Raw genomic sequence first — 13,978 nt, forward strand, 5'->3', positions numbered from 1 at the left:
AAAATTGCCTATGTCCGGTTCTTTCCTGATTACTGCAGTTCTTCACTAACAGCCTCATTTCCCCTTTTCCCTCTACATGTTGACTCCTCAGACTAGAGAGGTGCTTACTTTGCTTCATTCTTCACAGCATCTGCAAGAACTTGGGATTGGTGCAGCCATTATCTGGGCTTTCTATAGAGGTTTATTCTGACAAGCCTTCTTCAAAATTGTTGACATAGACCCAGTTTTGGAAAAGGCAATTTGTCTTCATTGCCAAGAAACAAAACATACCATGAACTAATCAGCACTGACGAATTCTGTGGCCTCATACTTTCACATCAGTCTGGCTGGGACAGCTGGGAAGAGATGTGTCTGTGCTAGTGGCATTTCCCCAATTAACGCCAGCCAAAGCCTGGCCCTGGCACATTCATCCAGGTGCAAAGGGAAGAGGAAAGCAAGAAGAGATATTTTAGTCATGGCAAGGCAAGTGTGATGCAACTGCTGCACAGAGATAGTTTAGCAATCCCTGGCAGCATCTGCTTGCCCTAGTACCCAGTCCAACTTAGTGTGCTGACAACCTACCATCAAAGGACACCAGAGGGACCCTCATCCTGCAGCCTGGTGGCCAGATACAACCCTGGCAATGCAACCGATGGGACCATAGGGCCCTCTGAATTTGAGAGCAACAAAGAGAACATATTTCTTTTATTACTGGAAGCCCCTCCCCACCCCCATCATGTTCAAATGAGCACTCAGTTCTGCAATCCTTCTAAAAGCAGAAATGCAACTGTGCCCGGTGCCAGAGTGATTTTGGGGAAGCACTGTGCCACACTAACCATTTAAGGTCAAACAGCTCATTAGCCAGCCCAGACAAGCACTCAGAGAGGGCTCAGCTCACATCTCAGCCTGATTAAATGCCATGATAGATGCCTTAGTAAGCACACGTGCATTTCTGGGGACGGCCTGGCTGGATCAGCACTCAGGGGCCGGGCTCCTGCGGTCTGCCCACACGGGCACCGTGCACGTGCTCCTGAGGCCGGCGGGCGTGTATTCCCACTCCTACTCCTTCCAACCACCCTCATGAGCCACACATCTTTCTCAGGCTTTCCTGAGCCCCAGGAACTCGAGCACTAGCGGCTGGGGAGAGGTAGAGGAGGTGCACACGGTGCGGGAAAGGCAGCTGGGGGGGGGGGGGGGGAGGGGGGGGGGGAGGGGGGGTGACCGGCAGGCACCCCCTGCGGGGCAGGGCCGGGCCGCGGCTCGCCCGGCGCCCACAGCCCGAACACGAGCGTCCCGCGCCACCCCTCAGCGCACCGCGCTTTGCCACCACCACGCGCCTAGCCGCCCTCTTATATAGCGCCCTAAAAATAGCTCGCCGCGCGCCGCCTCGCGAGCCTCGGGGAAGGGGCGGGAGCAGCGCTCCCGGCCAATCGCCGCCGGCGCCTGCGTTCCGGCCCCGCCTCCCGCGCCCCTCGCGGCTCCGCCATTGGGCCACAGCGTCTTCAGGCGCGCGGCGGGCCCGCCCCTCCCGCCCCGCCGTTTACCCTACATGGCCACGCGCTGCCTGAGCGGGGCCGCGCGGCTGCGCGCGCGGGGGGGCCGGGCCGGGCTTGCTGAGGGAGGGTGAGAGGGAAGCGGGGAGGGAAGCGGGGCGAGGGGGGGCGGGATGTGGGATGTGGTGTCCCGAAAATAAAGAGGGGAGGGGGCGGCGGGGAAGGCGGTCGCGAACGCGCATGGCCGCGGCGCGGGGCTGCGCGGAGCGCGGCGGGGACGTGCCCCGGTGCGGCGGCCGCGGGGTGCTCGGTGCGCGCCGGCGCCGCTCGTCCTCCTCGGCCCGGCCCCCGAACCTCGCCGTCCCTCCGCGCTGATCCTCTTTCTCTCTCTCTTTTTTTAAAGTGTGACTGAAACAAAACAAAGCCAAAGGGACGCTGGATCTATCATTGGTTGATTTTCCTCCTCCTTTTTTTTTTTATGACCAAAAACAACCCCCCACCCGAGCAAACAAACACACACAAAAGCAGAAAGAAAGGGTCTTGCTCAGCAGCAGCATGGATGTCTTGGCTAGTTATAGTATATTCCAGGAACTCCAGCTTGTCCACGACACCGGCTACTTCTCAGCTTTGCCATCCTTGGAGGAAAACTGGCAGCAGGTGAATCATTTAAATTACTCCTGTAAATCTCTTAAGCGCAGACAGTCGATGCATTGAGGCTGCATTTCTGACTTTATTTTATTTTTGTTCTTTAATTCAGGGTTGGGTTTTTTTGGTGGTTCTTTCTTTTTTTTTTTTTTTTTTTTTTTTTTGCCGCGTGGGTAGACCTTTAAATCTCTGTATTTTTTACCGTGACAAACTGAGCAGTCCATTCAAATCTGTCTGCCTTCAGTCCTTTCTGAGCACACCCGACAGTACCTGAGATCCGGTGGCATTCTTTAGGGTTTTGTTTTTTATGGCGACTACTATTTATTTTATTTTTGAGCTTAGATTTTTTTTATTTTTCTTTGTCTTGTTCTTTTAAACAATCCTACTCGCTTCTAGCCAGTGCTGATAACTGGCAGCTGGTGGAAATGGAATAGATCGTTCTTATTTTCAGGTAATTAGTATATGTCAATAAAAATCGTAGCTTAAGTCAGAGGTGGAGGGTGGGCAGGTGCCTGGAAGCACTAGCAGAAGCTTCAAGGCTAAGTTCAGTAACTAGGAATGTGACTTATTTTTCTTTTTCTTTTTTTTCCTTTTTTTTTTCCTTGGAAGATGAGTAGAAACGCACACTTCTCGCTGTCTTGAAACAATGACGCCTTAGGCTGGTTCCAGTAAACCAGTGTGTTTTGAGGCACTGTAGGGTTAATATGCAGAATAAAGAGAAAGATGGAAATCAATTCTTATGAATGCATTAAAATGATGACTGGCAGCATGAATACAAGTAAGACCAAGGGGAAGAGTAGGTTACAGAGAAGAGCTGTATAAAATACACGATGCACCCAGTTGTTAACTGTAAATAGTTATCAGCTGGGATATTGAAAGAAAAGGAAAGACAGCATTTCTATTTACAACCAAATCTTGTGAGGTAGTCCTGTTTCTTGATGTGATTTTCTGGCAGAGGTGAAACACCAGGTGAAATTCTGGAGACTGGTGTCTCTTTAAAAGAAAAAAAAAACATCTGCTGGTGGGTAGAAATAGTGGAGTGTGGCTGGGATGACATGTGGTGCTATTGCAGCGCACGGACCGTGGCACTATCAGTGTGAGAATAATGAGCCACAGGATTTCATCTTGCCAGCCTTCACCTGAGTCTTGGCTAGTGTAAGGGTAGCCTGTCAGTTTTGGGATGTTCATTTAATTTTTCCTCAGAAGTGTGCATGGGTAGAAGCGTGGATGGCAGAGCTGCTGGGGAGTACTCGGGCTGTAGCTTTGTCAGCCAGCTGGACGGGGCTGGATCTTCAAAGCTTTACCCATAGTAGAATCATTCTGGCTTCAGCTTTGTATGAGTGTGCACACAAAGCAGAGCTTCATTGTCAGCTACAGGGTGAACACATTCAGGGTTTATTTTGCAAAATGACCGAACCAACTTTGCTTTATCCTCCAAGGGGGAGGGGATGCTTTTTGTTATTAATATTCAGTGCACACATCCATGATGGTCACATCTGCTTTCCTTTTATATTTTTAACATGCTAATTAAACTGAAGAGGTTAATATAATTTAATTAAAAAAATATTTCATAGGATCGTTGTTGGATCGGTTGCATATTACTAACAGTCCAAGCAGTCCAAAGCGACATAGTGTGTTGACATAGCCAGCATGCTTCAGGCAGTGCTGCGAGTGATACTCTGTCTCCTTCTGCCTTCTTTTATGTGTGGAAGAGCAGCAGTTTGTTTTATACAGTAGCACGTACCTACTCAATCCCACGGTTACCATTGCAGAATTTAAAGTCCTACTCCTGGTTAAACCCCATTGATTCTTCACGTGTGTTAAAAAGAGAAGCTGAAAATAATTTGCAGCATTTTCCCTTATTTCCTCTGAAATCCTGCAACCAGTGCCCAATGTTTCATAATGCATCCTGTATTTACGGTTTGTTCCCCTGTTGCTGCCTGGACTCTCCTTGCAAACAACAGGCAGCAAAACTGATGTGTCAGTGGTGGGAGCAGCTGAAGCTGGCTGTGCAGACACCGTGCTGTTACACAAGCTTGGCAGACCCACTGACACAGAGACCCCAATTTAATTCTTCTGAATCACTTGCAAGGTAATCAAGTATTGGGGATTTACTTATTTTAGGCAAACTGTAGCAACTTGGAGACAAAGAATGTACGTGTTTCTAAAGTATCCTTTAAAACTAAAGGCTACAGTTGAGACTCCGGGGAAGAGAGCTGACAGGGTAGTGACTGATTCCTGTGGGATGTGTCAGAAGAGAGAAACAGCAGCTTCAATTTTGAGTAAAAACACTTGAACGAGTCCTGCCTCGGCTCCAGTGGTGCTACAGAGGCTCCAGAGCAGTGCTTCTCCCAGCAGCAGAGCAGCGCCCCAGGAGATTACTTCAGTCTCTTAAAAAGGCACGGGTTGAGGGGGAAAATAGATGTGTGGGTTAAGAGCAAGCTTCTTTATCACATTGTAAGCTCCAGTTTTGTGATTAGCAGCCACTAGTGTGTGATGTGCAGAGGCTGGTCAGGACCAGGTCCTGCTCTGACAAACGATGCTTACTGTGGTACCATGAAAGATGCACCTGCCCCACTGAAAATCAGAGCGTGCCTTGGGGTGAAAGTGTTGACACAGTCCTGTCTTCCTTTTCTCCTGAGCCTGGAAAACAGTCTGGTAGCTGCTGGCTGAGGAACATACAGCTGGGCCAGTTGCTCGTATTTCAGATTGTGAAACACCCATTACTCACAGAGGGCACTGACAGCACAGGCAGGTTGGTAAATGCTTGCACACAGTCAGCTGATCTCCCGTTTTCCCTTCCCACTGCTAGAGGAACGTGAGCAAGTTTGGTATCTGTGTTTTTGACAATTAGCGTTGGAGTTGAATAAGTGCAACCCAGCAATATGTACAAAACAAACAGATTTTGTGGAGGAACAAATTGTCTCCTTTTGTGTAGGTTTCTGTTTTAGAAGGCAAAAATGCAAACAAAGAAACCCTTATTCCACCCTGGACATAATTTGCATTGTGGAAGTAGAAATACCTGAAGTGGAAGCTGGAAATGAACCTGTGATGCGTTTGATGTTTTTTAAAAACACAGTTTGGGAAGGGAGAGCTTGATTTTTAGGCAACAAAAGCTGAGCTCCTCTCTGATCTTTGGGTGTACTCCTTCAGGTGAAACACTTTTGAGGTGAGGAGGATTTTTCTTGGAGTGGGGATGTCAGAATCTAACAAGTAATCAATAGCACAATTTCATCAGGAGAGAGAACTTTGTTTAGTTTTTCCACAGTGCTGAGCCTCCATGGCAGTGAGGAGGGATTTAAGGAAGAGGTGGGCTGTGTGCATTGGGAAATGAGTCGTTTGCTCTAAGTCAGCTGGCTGGTACCTCGTGTTTCTGCCTGGTGCTTCATCCTGACTCTGACTGAACCGTCCTAGTTCTCTCTGTCCCTGTGAGCTGACTCTGCAGTTCAGGACAGGGCGGGGGGAGATTTCAGCACCTGGTGGCTGCTGCGCTGCTGCAGGGGGACCTCTGGCCACATATGCCATTGCTCTGGGGTGGCTTTCTTGTGTGGCATCCCTGACATTGGAACCAGACTGCTGGGAGAGGCAGCACAAGGCTGAAGGGCACCTCATTACTCTGCAGAGGAAGGAAGTGGGTAGGAGGCTGGTTTTGAGGGAGATAACTCTGAGGAGTATAGCCTGTGCAGCTGCACGTGGTCCCACTTCGTGTGCCAGGCTGCAGAGAGGGGGAGAGCGGGGCTGAGAGTTTGGAAGGGGTGGACATGGGGCTTCCCTCTGTTCTTCCTGCTGGGCCTTCACAATGTCATTTAGGGGACCATTGAAAGATCAGGGTGCAGAAGGCATCTTTTGTAATCAGATATGCCTCTTCCTAGGGGTGACATTTTAGATAGGCCTATTGTCCTCTGTAGGCCCCTTGGTGGACTCAGAACTCACTGTGCTGTTGTGCAACAGGGGTCTGATCAGGACATTTTGGGGCTGTCTTCATATTCATGGGGAGCATAGGGCAGTGTCTACCATTGCAGTTCCCATAATGTCAGAGTATGGGAGCACAAAGAGCAGGTGGATGCACAGAGCCATCCTGTGTAGCTGATGCAGCTGCATGAAAGCAGCAGGGCTTAGGTGCCAAGCCCTGGTTTATTCCGGAGGAGATAGCCTTTCCCACGTGTCAGCAGGCAGCACAGGTCTAATTGGCTGGCAGAAGTGGAAATGGCATTATATTGTTTGCTGATAACCATTGCCTGATAACATTTCCTTTTGCCTTGGCTGACCCAGCTGCTCTCAGCTGCAGCAAACAATGATCCTTTCAAGAAAGATGCACATTTCCTGTAAAGCATAGGCTCGAGGAAGCCTTTGTTTTTCTGTTGATCCTTTCATATAGCCTTCTTTGCCTGTTTTTAATCAATTCTTCAAGCCTCAGTTTCCCTCTTTTCAAAATGACTGACAACAGCAATACTAAGGCCTAATGGTTTTTGTGGAGCTCAGAAGGCTGAGTTTTGACTTATCCTGGAAGAGGGCTTTGAGATCCCTGTGCTGTGTGAGAGCAGAGTATCCCAGGGTGACTAATCTAGTAGAATTCTTATATCTTAATGCTGACTTTTGTTTGGCAGACAGGGTCATTTTCAGGCCTATAGGAAAAATTTCCACTCCTACTGGAAAGGAATAAATCACACTGAAGAACATTCCTGCCTCCCCATCATCTCCATTGTTCTAGTTTAATGGCATAGTTGGCCACTACATAAACTAAACCATCTCTTTTAATATTGCTATTTCATCTTTGTTCCAGTCACAGGGTAACAGATTTCTTAAGTGCTTATAGTACATCATGCCTCTTGGGAATAACTTTCAGAAATGGTTGACTTCCAAGAACAGCCACATGTGTAATGCAGTGTATTTCAGACTCTGAACGCCGCTCCATTTATACCTGCCGTCCCTCTGCTTGTTCCATGTGCTGAAAGCATGCTCCTGTCACCTTACAGAAAGAGGTGGACAAAGAGAGGAAAGACAAACTTGAAACTGCTGTCTCTGTTGTTACATGATTTCTTAATTGTAGAATGTATTGTTAAAAGTGATTATTTTTTGGCATTCTGAAAGCATGGAGTCCTGCAATCCACGTTACAGGTCTTAAAATAGCAGATTATGTGAATGACTTGTATCAAGTGATTTTGAAATGGGGTAAATACCTTTAAGCAATGCACAATCATAATGTGGGTACTCAGCTAGAAAATATTTTCTCTTATTTGTTTGGGATGCTTAAATCTACCCTTCCCAAGCCTGTACATTTCCGTATGTCCTACTGAATAGGCAGTGCATAAATTAGAATAGGCTTCATGAAAATCATGGTATATAGCTAGTCTGCAGTGTGGTACTTCCATGTAGAAAGGGCAGAAGGTTTTCAGTTCCAGATAGTAATTTCATACTTAAGCTTTTCAGGGTTGAGGCAAATGCTATTTTCTGGATATTCTTAGGGGATATTTTGAGGGTTTGTCAAATGATTCTCCACTGAGAAACATCCAGTGTGTTGTTTCTCCATTCTGAGTTAGGAAACATTATAGGGAAACAAGAAGGAAGCTGCTTCTCTTTGATTGTAGCTGCATGTGAACGACCTTGATTGCAGTTGTCTTAATGAAACAAAGGGATTTTGCTCACTGACTGAGCAGTACTACTGTTTAGTACATTAAGCAATAGGTTAGTAGTACACCTTATCTCCTATCAAGTTTGTCACATTTTGCATAGGGAAGAAATATTGTAGACTTTTGATCATCATGCTCAAAACCTCACTAAAAGTTATGCTCAGGCATTGGTAATTGATGGTGGTTTTCTTTTTTGATGCTAAACCTGAATTTTTGGAGAGCTAATAAAGGTGTTTTCAAGAGTAGTCCTGAGTTCCTCTTTCTGCTTCCCTGGACTCTCAAGTGCCTCCTGTCCATTCCCTACATTTACAATGTCCCCACAGTTTCCAAACTCCTGGCAGTGCTCAGGAGCTGGGAGTGCCATTTTTGTGGTGTCTTTGAGACTGACGTTGCAGGAATCACTCACCTGAATTACTGAATTTCTTCTCCCCACATGGTCCTTTTTGTACTGTGGGTGCTTCTGCCCTGGTCAAAATTAGTGTGGATTCACTCAAACTGCAGAGTTCAGTGGATTCTGTAGCAAGCAAACAAAACAAATCTGCCAGCAAAAGAGCTTCCTCCCAACATTGCCACTGCGAGTTAAAAAATTGTGCCTGGTTCCCAAGACACTGAGATGGTCTTTAAAGTCACAGACCTTTTATTTTTAAATTTTATATTCTTTATACTTTCTTTGCATTTGAGCCACTGAAGACTTATTTTGTTGTCTTTTGTTATTAAAAAAAATCCCAAACATCCTTGGATTTCTGACTCTTCCTTGATTCCAGCAGCATTGAGAAAATGCTAGTAAGTGGCATTTATAGGTGTGTACATCAGAAAAAGCTTTGGTCACCAGGCTGTGTTTACCATTCCTGCTCTGGCAGCAGCTGGTGAGGAAGACTGCTTGGCTGCTCAGGTTGTTAGGCTGCCTGTGAGAGTAAGCTGCCTGTGAGTTCATGTTTCAGCCTTTATGCTCAAAGGTACTTAGACATCTTGGATTTAATCAGGACACCAAACCTTTGCTTCTCAGTTCTTCAGTTACAAGATGTGTTGGCAGCTCTTGTGTTCTGATCTGCTGCTCTGGGGATTCCTGCTCTGGGTTTGTGGTGCTTAGGCACAGTGCCTGGGGCAGGGGAGGGTTGTGTGAAGCCATGGGGATGTGGGCTCCAGCCCCCCTGGAGCTGCAGGCCCAGATCCTGCCACACCAGCCACCAGGACAGCTCCTGGGCAGAGAAGCTGTTGGTGGGCTGGGGTGTTGCCTCAATGAAAAAATCAAAAGAAGATTCTGGAAGGTAAGCTTAAATTCCCCTTCCCAGAGTTCTGGGTTGTCTTTGTGACAACCTGTGCGTGGCACTGATTTGACCCTTCTCAATTCTTTAATAGGGGTTGGAGTTGAGTGTAGGATGGTTGGGCAGAAGGTATTTAATTTTTTTTTCTTTTAAAGGTTTAATATATCAACTGTGATTTAGTAAGCTGCTCTGAAGCTGTTAATCCTTTTGAAGTAGGTACCCATCCACTCCTTGTTCTTGTATGTGAAGGATCCTTTCCAATCCACAGCATTTCCACTCAATGCAACTGTGTATTCATTACATGTGTTACTTTTTGGAGAAGTGTTAAGAGGTGTGTAGTGTACTGTACAATGCACACCAAAGAGTCCCAGTCGTTTACACAGGGATGTTTACATCATTTATGCTTGCTGAAGGCCCACCAACCATACTTAAATAAGTGTCATACTGGTTTTTTTGATCATGATGCTTACAGGCAGCATGTCACATGTCCTAATCCTCTTGTTATTTCCCAGCATTGTGGACCTGAGTGCAAAGCTGGAGTTTAAATCATACATGAGGTCAACAGCTCATACTCTGCAAGGGATAGAGAGGTAAACAGTGACACAGGCAAGCTTGGGAGACAGGGTGATTTATGGGAAAGGATGTGAAGGAGAAGGACACTGGCTTGTGAGAGGCTCTTCTGAGACATTCCAATTAGAGTCTTGATTTGCAAATCCTGCCCTTTAAACCTGTAGCCTCAGAAGATCAGTTTTAAGGGGATGCTGACATAGGGTTGATGTTTGACCATAAAGGACCTTTGTAAGGTAGCATATTCTGACAGAAACTGCAGTCAATGGAAGTATCTTCACCTAGATAATCCAAAAAGCCCTGGAGATAGGGTTTGTGTTTTTTGGACAGGATTATCTAGCCCACCTTCTGCCTTGCAGCTCTGTCACTGCAGCCTTTCTTCTGGTACCACTGAAGTGACTGGGAATCACAGTGAAAATAAATGCTTATTTAGATTGTGCAGTGAGGAAACAGGCATGTGTCAGGACAAGTAAATTAGATTTAAAAAATGCTTTCATTACTAATAGGCTACTGTGGTGTTAGGCATTTGGTTTTAATCCTGATTCTTGAGTGGGCAAAGTCAACTTCCATGTATAAGGAAAGTTCTTGAGGTCTTGGGAACATTTGCAATTTTTGCTGACTTGCCTTGCTCCAGCCCAGGAGGGGAATCAGCATTGTGCTGAATTGCTTTGTGCTGGTGGGGGTGAAGTATGGACTGCCTTTAATCGCCTGCCTTTGTTTTCCACCAGGGCTAGATGGAAAACAAAGGTTCTAGTGATCAAAGGCCACGGTGAAATTTGTTCTTTGGGTGGCAGAGTTGAAGGGGGTGAGAGATGCTGCTGTCTGCTTGCTTTTTACACTCAAAACACACATCACAGCCCTTAGGTGTGGGACCCAGATTTGAGTCACTGCGTGGCTTGATTCAAGTCTGCCCTTACAGATTACATCTTGGATGTATGACATTTCAGTGGATAGCATGTTGACTCCAAAATGAATATATATTCCAATAAAAGATTGGGCAAAAATGTAATTCTTTTCTGAGAACGTTTGGTAGAAATGTTTCAATGAGTTGTACTTACTAGAATTTCCTGAGGGCCTGGCACTTTTCCGTGTGAGAGACTCAGTTTGGGTGACATCTTCCACTTTGTTGTCAATTTTAGCTTTTCATTTCAGGTCTTGCACCCCTAAAAGTTGATTAATTTTTCCCAGCTATTAGCAATTTGGTTAGTCAAAGGTATCCAGACTCTCTGCATCCTGTGGCTGTTGCATCTTTGGAGAACTGCATCCACAGCATTATGTGATGCCAGGAGCAGTATCTGGATACTTCTGGTCTCTTACCTGGGTATGTGCTCTCCTTTCCTCAGGGCAAGGCCTGTTGATACACAAGATGCACAAAAGCAGTGCAGTCACACTGTTCCTTGTCTCCTGGCAGCTGCTGCTCTCTCCTCTCTCCTTTGCTCAGCTGCTGCTGCTGCTGAGATGCTGTGCTGGTTTGGAGTCAGTGCAGTTGCCCTGCCTTGGCACCTCTGGCTTACTGCTGGATTCTGGATCTGAGGTGCCCCACATCCCTGGATGCAGGGTGGGCTGAGTGGCTCAGGGGCTTTGTTCTTTTCCTGTGCAGTGGTTTGAAGTGTGCCAAGCCTGCAGAGCTTGCTGCCTGCTCCAAGCTGATGAAAAGTACTAAATAATTCTTGGTGGGGTTTTGTTTTTTCTTTTCTTTCTTTTTGCCTTCCCTGTCAGCCTGGAAATTTTGTGCTGCTTTGAAGAAAACATTTCGCTCATCTGCAACCTACTACAGCTGCTGTGTGAGTAATTAAGTATGGAAAGGAGGAATGCAGAGGGGAGAAGAAAGATGGGATCTAGTGTTTCATATGGAAAGCATCAGGCCAGAAGTGGCTTTGTTTCTGACACGTGGACGGTGGAGAGGCTGCATTTGCTACGCAGTGGAAAATCAGTGCTAGTGGAAAAAGCCTCCCTCATTAGTGTCTACATCAGATGGGGGTGAACTTCAGTGTCTCTTGGTTTTATTTTTAAATTTATCTACATTTTAAGGTAATAAGGGAGAAGCAAAGAGCAGTGGACTGATTTGAGAATACAGTCAGTTTGGGTAAAATATCTCTTTTCTGGCTCCACCTGATGCTGCTGTCCCAGTTCATTCTGATGGTGTCACAGTCCTCCCCCAATTGTTCATAAGCTATGCCAGCACCTCAGAGTGGTTGTGATCATCTGAAGGTTGCTGTCCATCAGATCCTTACCAAGGTATGTGTTTCTTCTATTTGTTTTTGCATTTTGATCTCTCAGAGTAGTGTCAGTTATGTTTGTAGGCTTTCCTGGACAATTACGAAACTGGGAGCTTGGCTTTGGTGCTGAGAAAGGTGCTTCTGGTGTAAGCAGAAGTCTCTGAGAGTTGGGGTTCTAAGAAACCTGTGAAAGAGCAGGGGGGTTCAAGTCAAATAGAGAGAGTAAGGCATGTTTCTGTCTGGTCAGACCAGAGGAAGAAAGCATTTAGAGTTTTGGAGGTCTCCAGTATCTTGGAGGACAGGGCAGACTGCTTTAAGTGATGTGACCCAGTGGAAGAGCTTGTAAGGTGCTTTTCTTTCAGGGTTGAGAGTCTCAGGGTAAGTGGATGTCACCCGGAGAAGTTTCCTACTTTTGACTGGAGGAAAACAGTGTAGACTTCCTTACTGGTGCTTCTCTTACCTCTCCTGTGTTTTTAAAGGACAAAGAAAGATTCTTTTAGGCAATGTTTGAAAATGGACGGACCTGGTTTCACCTGAGGGGCTTTTTTAGAGGGAATGAGTCAGTTAAGGTCAGTGGGAGCTTTGGTGCTTGTTACATTGGTTACAGATTGAAACCTTCCACACACAGGCTAAAATACCTGTCTCCAGTGCCTCCTGGATGAAGTTGTGTGCTTAAACCCCCTCAGAATCTGGGTATTTAAAAGATAGTACGAGGGCCTTGGCACCACATTGTACTTCTGAGCTGGCTGCAGAGCTCATGCTTCTCTTCAGGCAGCCTTGATTTCCTGCTCACTCAAGACAGTTTTCTGTTTTCAGGGAGTGATTTCTTTATTAATCTTTCTTGGATGCTGGCAAATAAAGGTGCCCAGTTTAAATACTCTTTACTGACTGTGCCTAGCTTGTCTTGGGCTTTCAGAGTTCTGGGGGTTTGTTTAAAACATGAATAAACCCCAGTAGTTTGAGAGAGAACAGAAGAATTCCAGTGTGGAGTTGCTTTTTGGTGTGAGAGGCTTGGTAGACAGGTGACTGTCTGGGTGACTTCCAGCATTGTTTCTGAGGGCTGAGAATGCCAGTAGGTGCAGAGAGCTCTACAAAGCTGCACTGGGATTGCTTTTTCTCACATGAGAAGTGCATTTCTTATAAGAATACATTTGAGGGAGAGCAAGGGAAGCAAGGTGTGGATGGCTTCTTACTCCCAAATACTCTAGTGTATGTGGTTCCAAGTGCTGAGTGCCATAGCTGCATACTGAGTGGATGCTCTAGGCTGAAGGCTTCTCCTCACTGAGACTGTCTCATGTGAATTATTTCATGCAGTGAGTGCTATGCCATATACCACTCAGTTTTGTTTGAGCAAGCTGCATCTCTGGTCAGGTGATGTTCCAGTATGGTGTAAGATGGGAATTTCTGTCTCATTTCAATTTCTTTAAGTAGAATAGGTCAGGGAGACCTTTGGCATTCAGTTGTGAATAGTTTTTCTCTTTGTAAATGGAAAGAATAGTATCCACATCACATTGGGGATTTCAGATCAGTCAGTGAGTGCAGATCTGCCAAAGTTACAGTGAATTTGCACTGGCCCAGTGTCCACAAAGTCACTTGACACCTTTCAGGAGAATAGATTATACAAATCCCAGATCTTGTCAGGACTTGGACTAAATATCAGGATGTAGGCAGAAAACAGCACACCCATGTTAATGATCTGATTAAAAGAATCTTGCTGCTCCATAGCTCTCATAAATGTATTTTCACTGGTGTTGGGGAGGAGATACTCTCAAGTGCTGTAATGAGAATGCATTTTTTAAAATATTGCACAATAGGCCACTAAGTTGTGCTGTAGCTATATTGACTTACTCTGTTTTATAGTGAGCATGGCCTTAGGCATCCTATAAATACCATTTCTCCCCCGACCTTCAGCTAATAAATAATGGAAACTGTACAGAAAGAAATTTTCTTTCCATGAAGGAATGAGAGGTCCTGAGCTGCCCTCTATAAAACTGAAGGTGAAGCATGATTTGTTTTCACTGGTTTTATAAATGAAGAAAATGTGGGTGTGGGAGGGAACTAGAAAATGCCTCTAAGAGCTAAATGTGGCCTCCCCAACAGTGCAAGGTAGGATAATGTCTGGTGTAGGCACAGCTTCCCCCAGGACAGTCATACCCATCTGTGAAATGATGACAGGTGAG

At 46.0% G+C, this 13,978-nt stretch overlaps 1 protein-coding gene across 2 annotated transcripts in view; it reads left to right on the forward strand.

Moving 5' to 3' along the window:
* Nucleotides 1-1,533: 1,533 nt before the first annotated feature.
* KLF7 (KLF transcription factor 7) overlaps nt 1,534-13,978 on the forward strand; it is a 57,907-nt gene continuing 45,462 nt past the window's right edge. The window contains exons 1-2 of one of the 2 annotated variants that reach the window (XM_036387233.1): nt 1,534-1,602; nt 1,876-2,129. In XM_036387233.1, coding sequence (XP_036243126.1) covers nt 2,028-2,129 — 102 coding nt within the window. In that variant the 5' untranslated portion in view covers nt 1,534-1,602; nt 1,876-2,027. Of the gene's footprint in view, nt 1,603-1,774; nt 2,130-13,978 lie in introns of those variants that run through there. The other variant, XM_036387232.1, reaches the window with a different exon arrangement.

This window comes from Molothrus ater, chromosome 7 (genome assembly GCF_012460135.2).
Source record: "Molothrus ater isolate BHLD 08-10-18 breed brown headed cowbird chromosome 7, BPBGC_Mater_1.1, whole genome shotgun sequence".
Lineage (NCBI taxonomy): Eukaryota > Metazoa > Chordata > Aves > Passeriformes > Icteridae > Molothrus > Molothrus ater.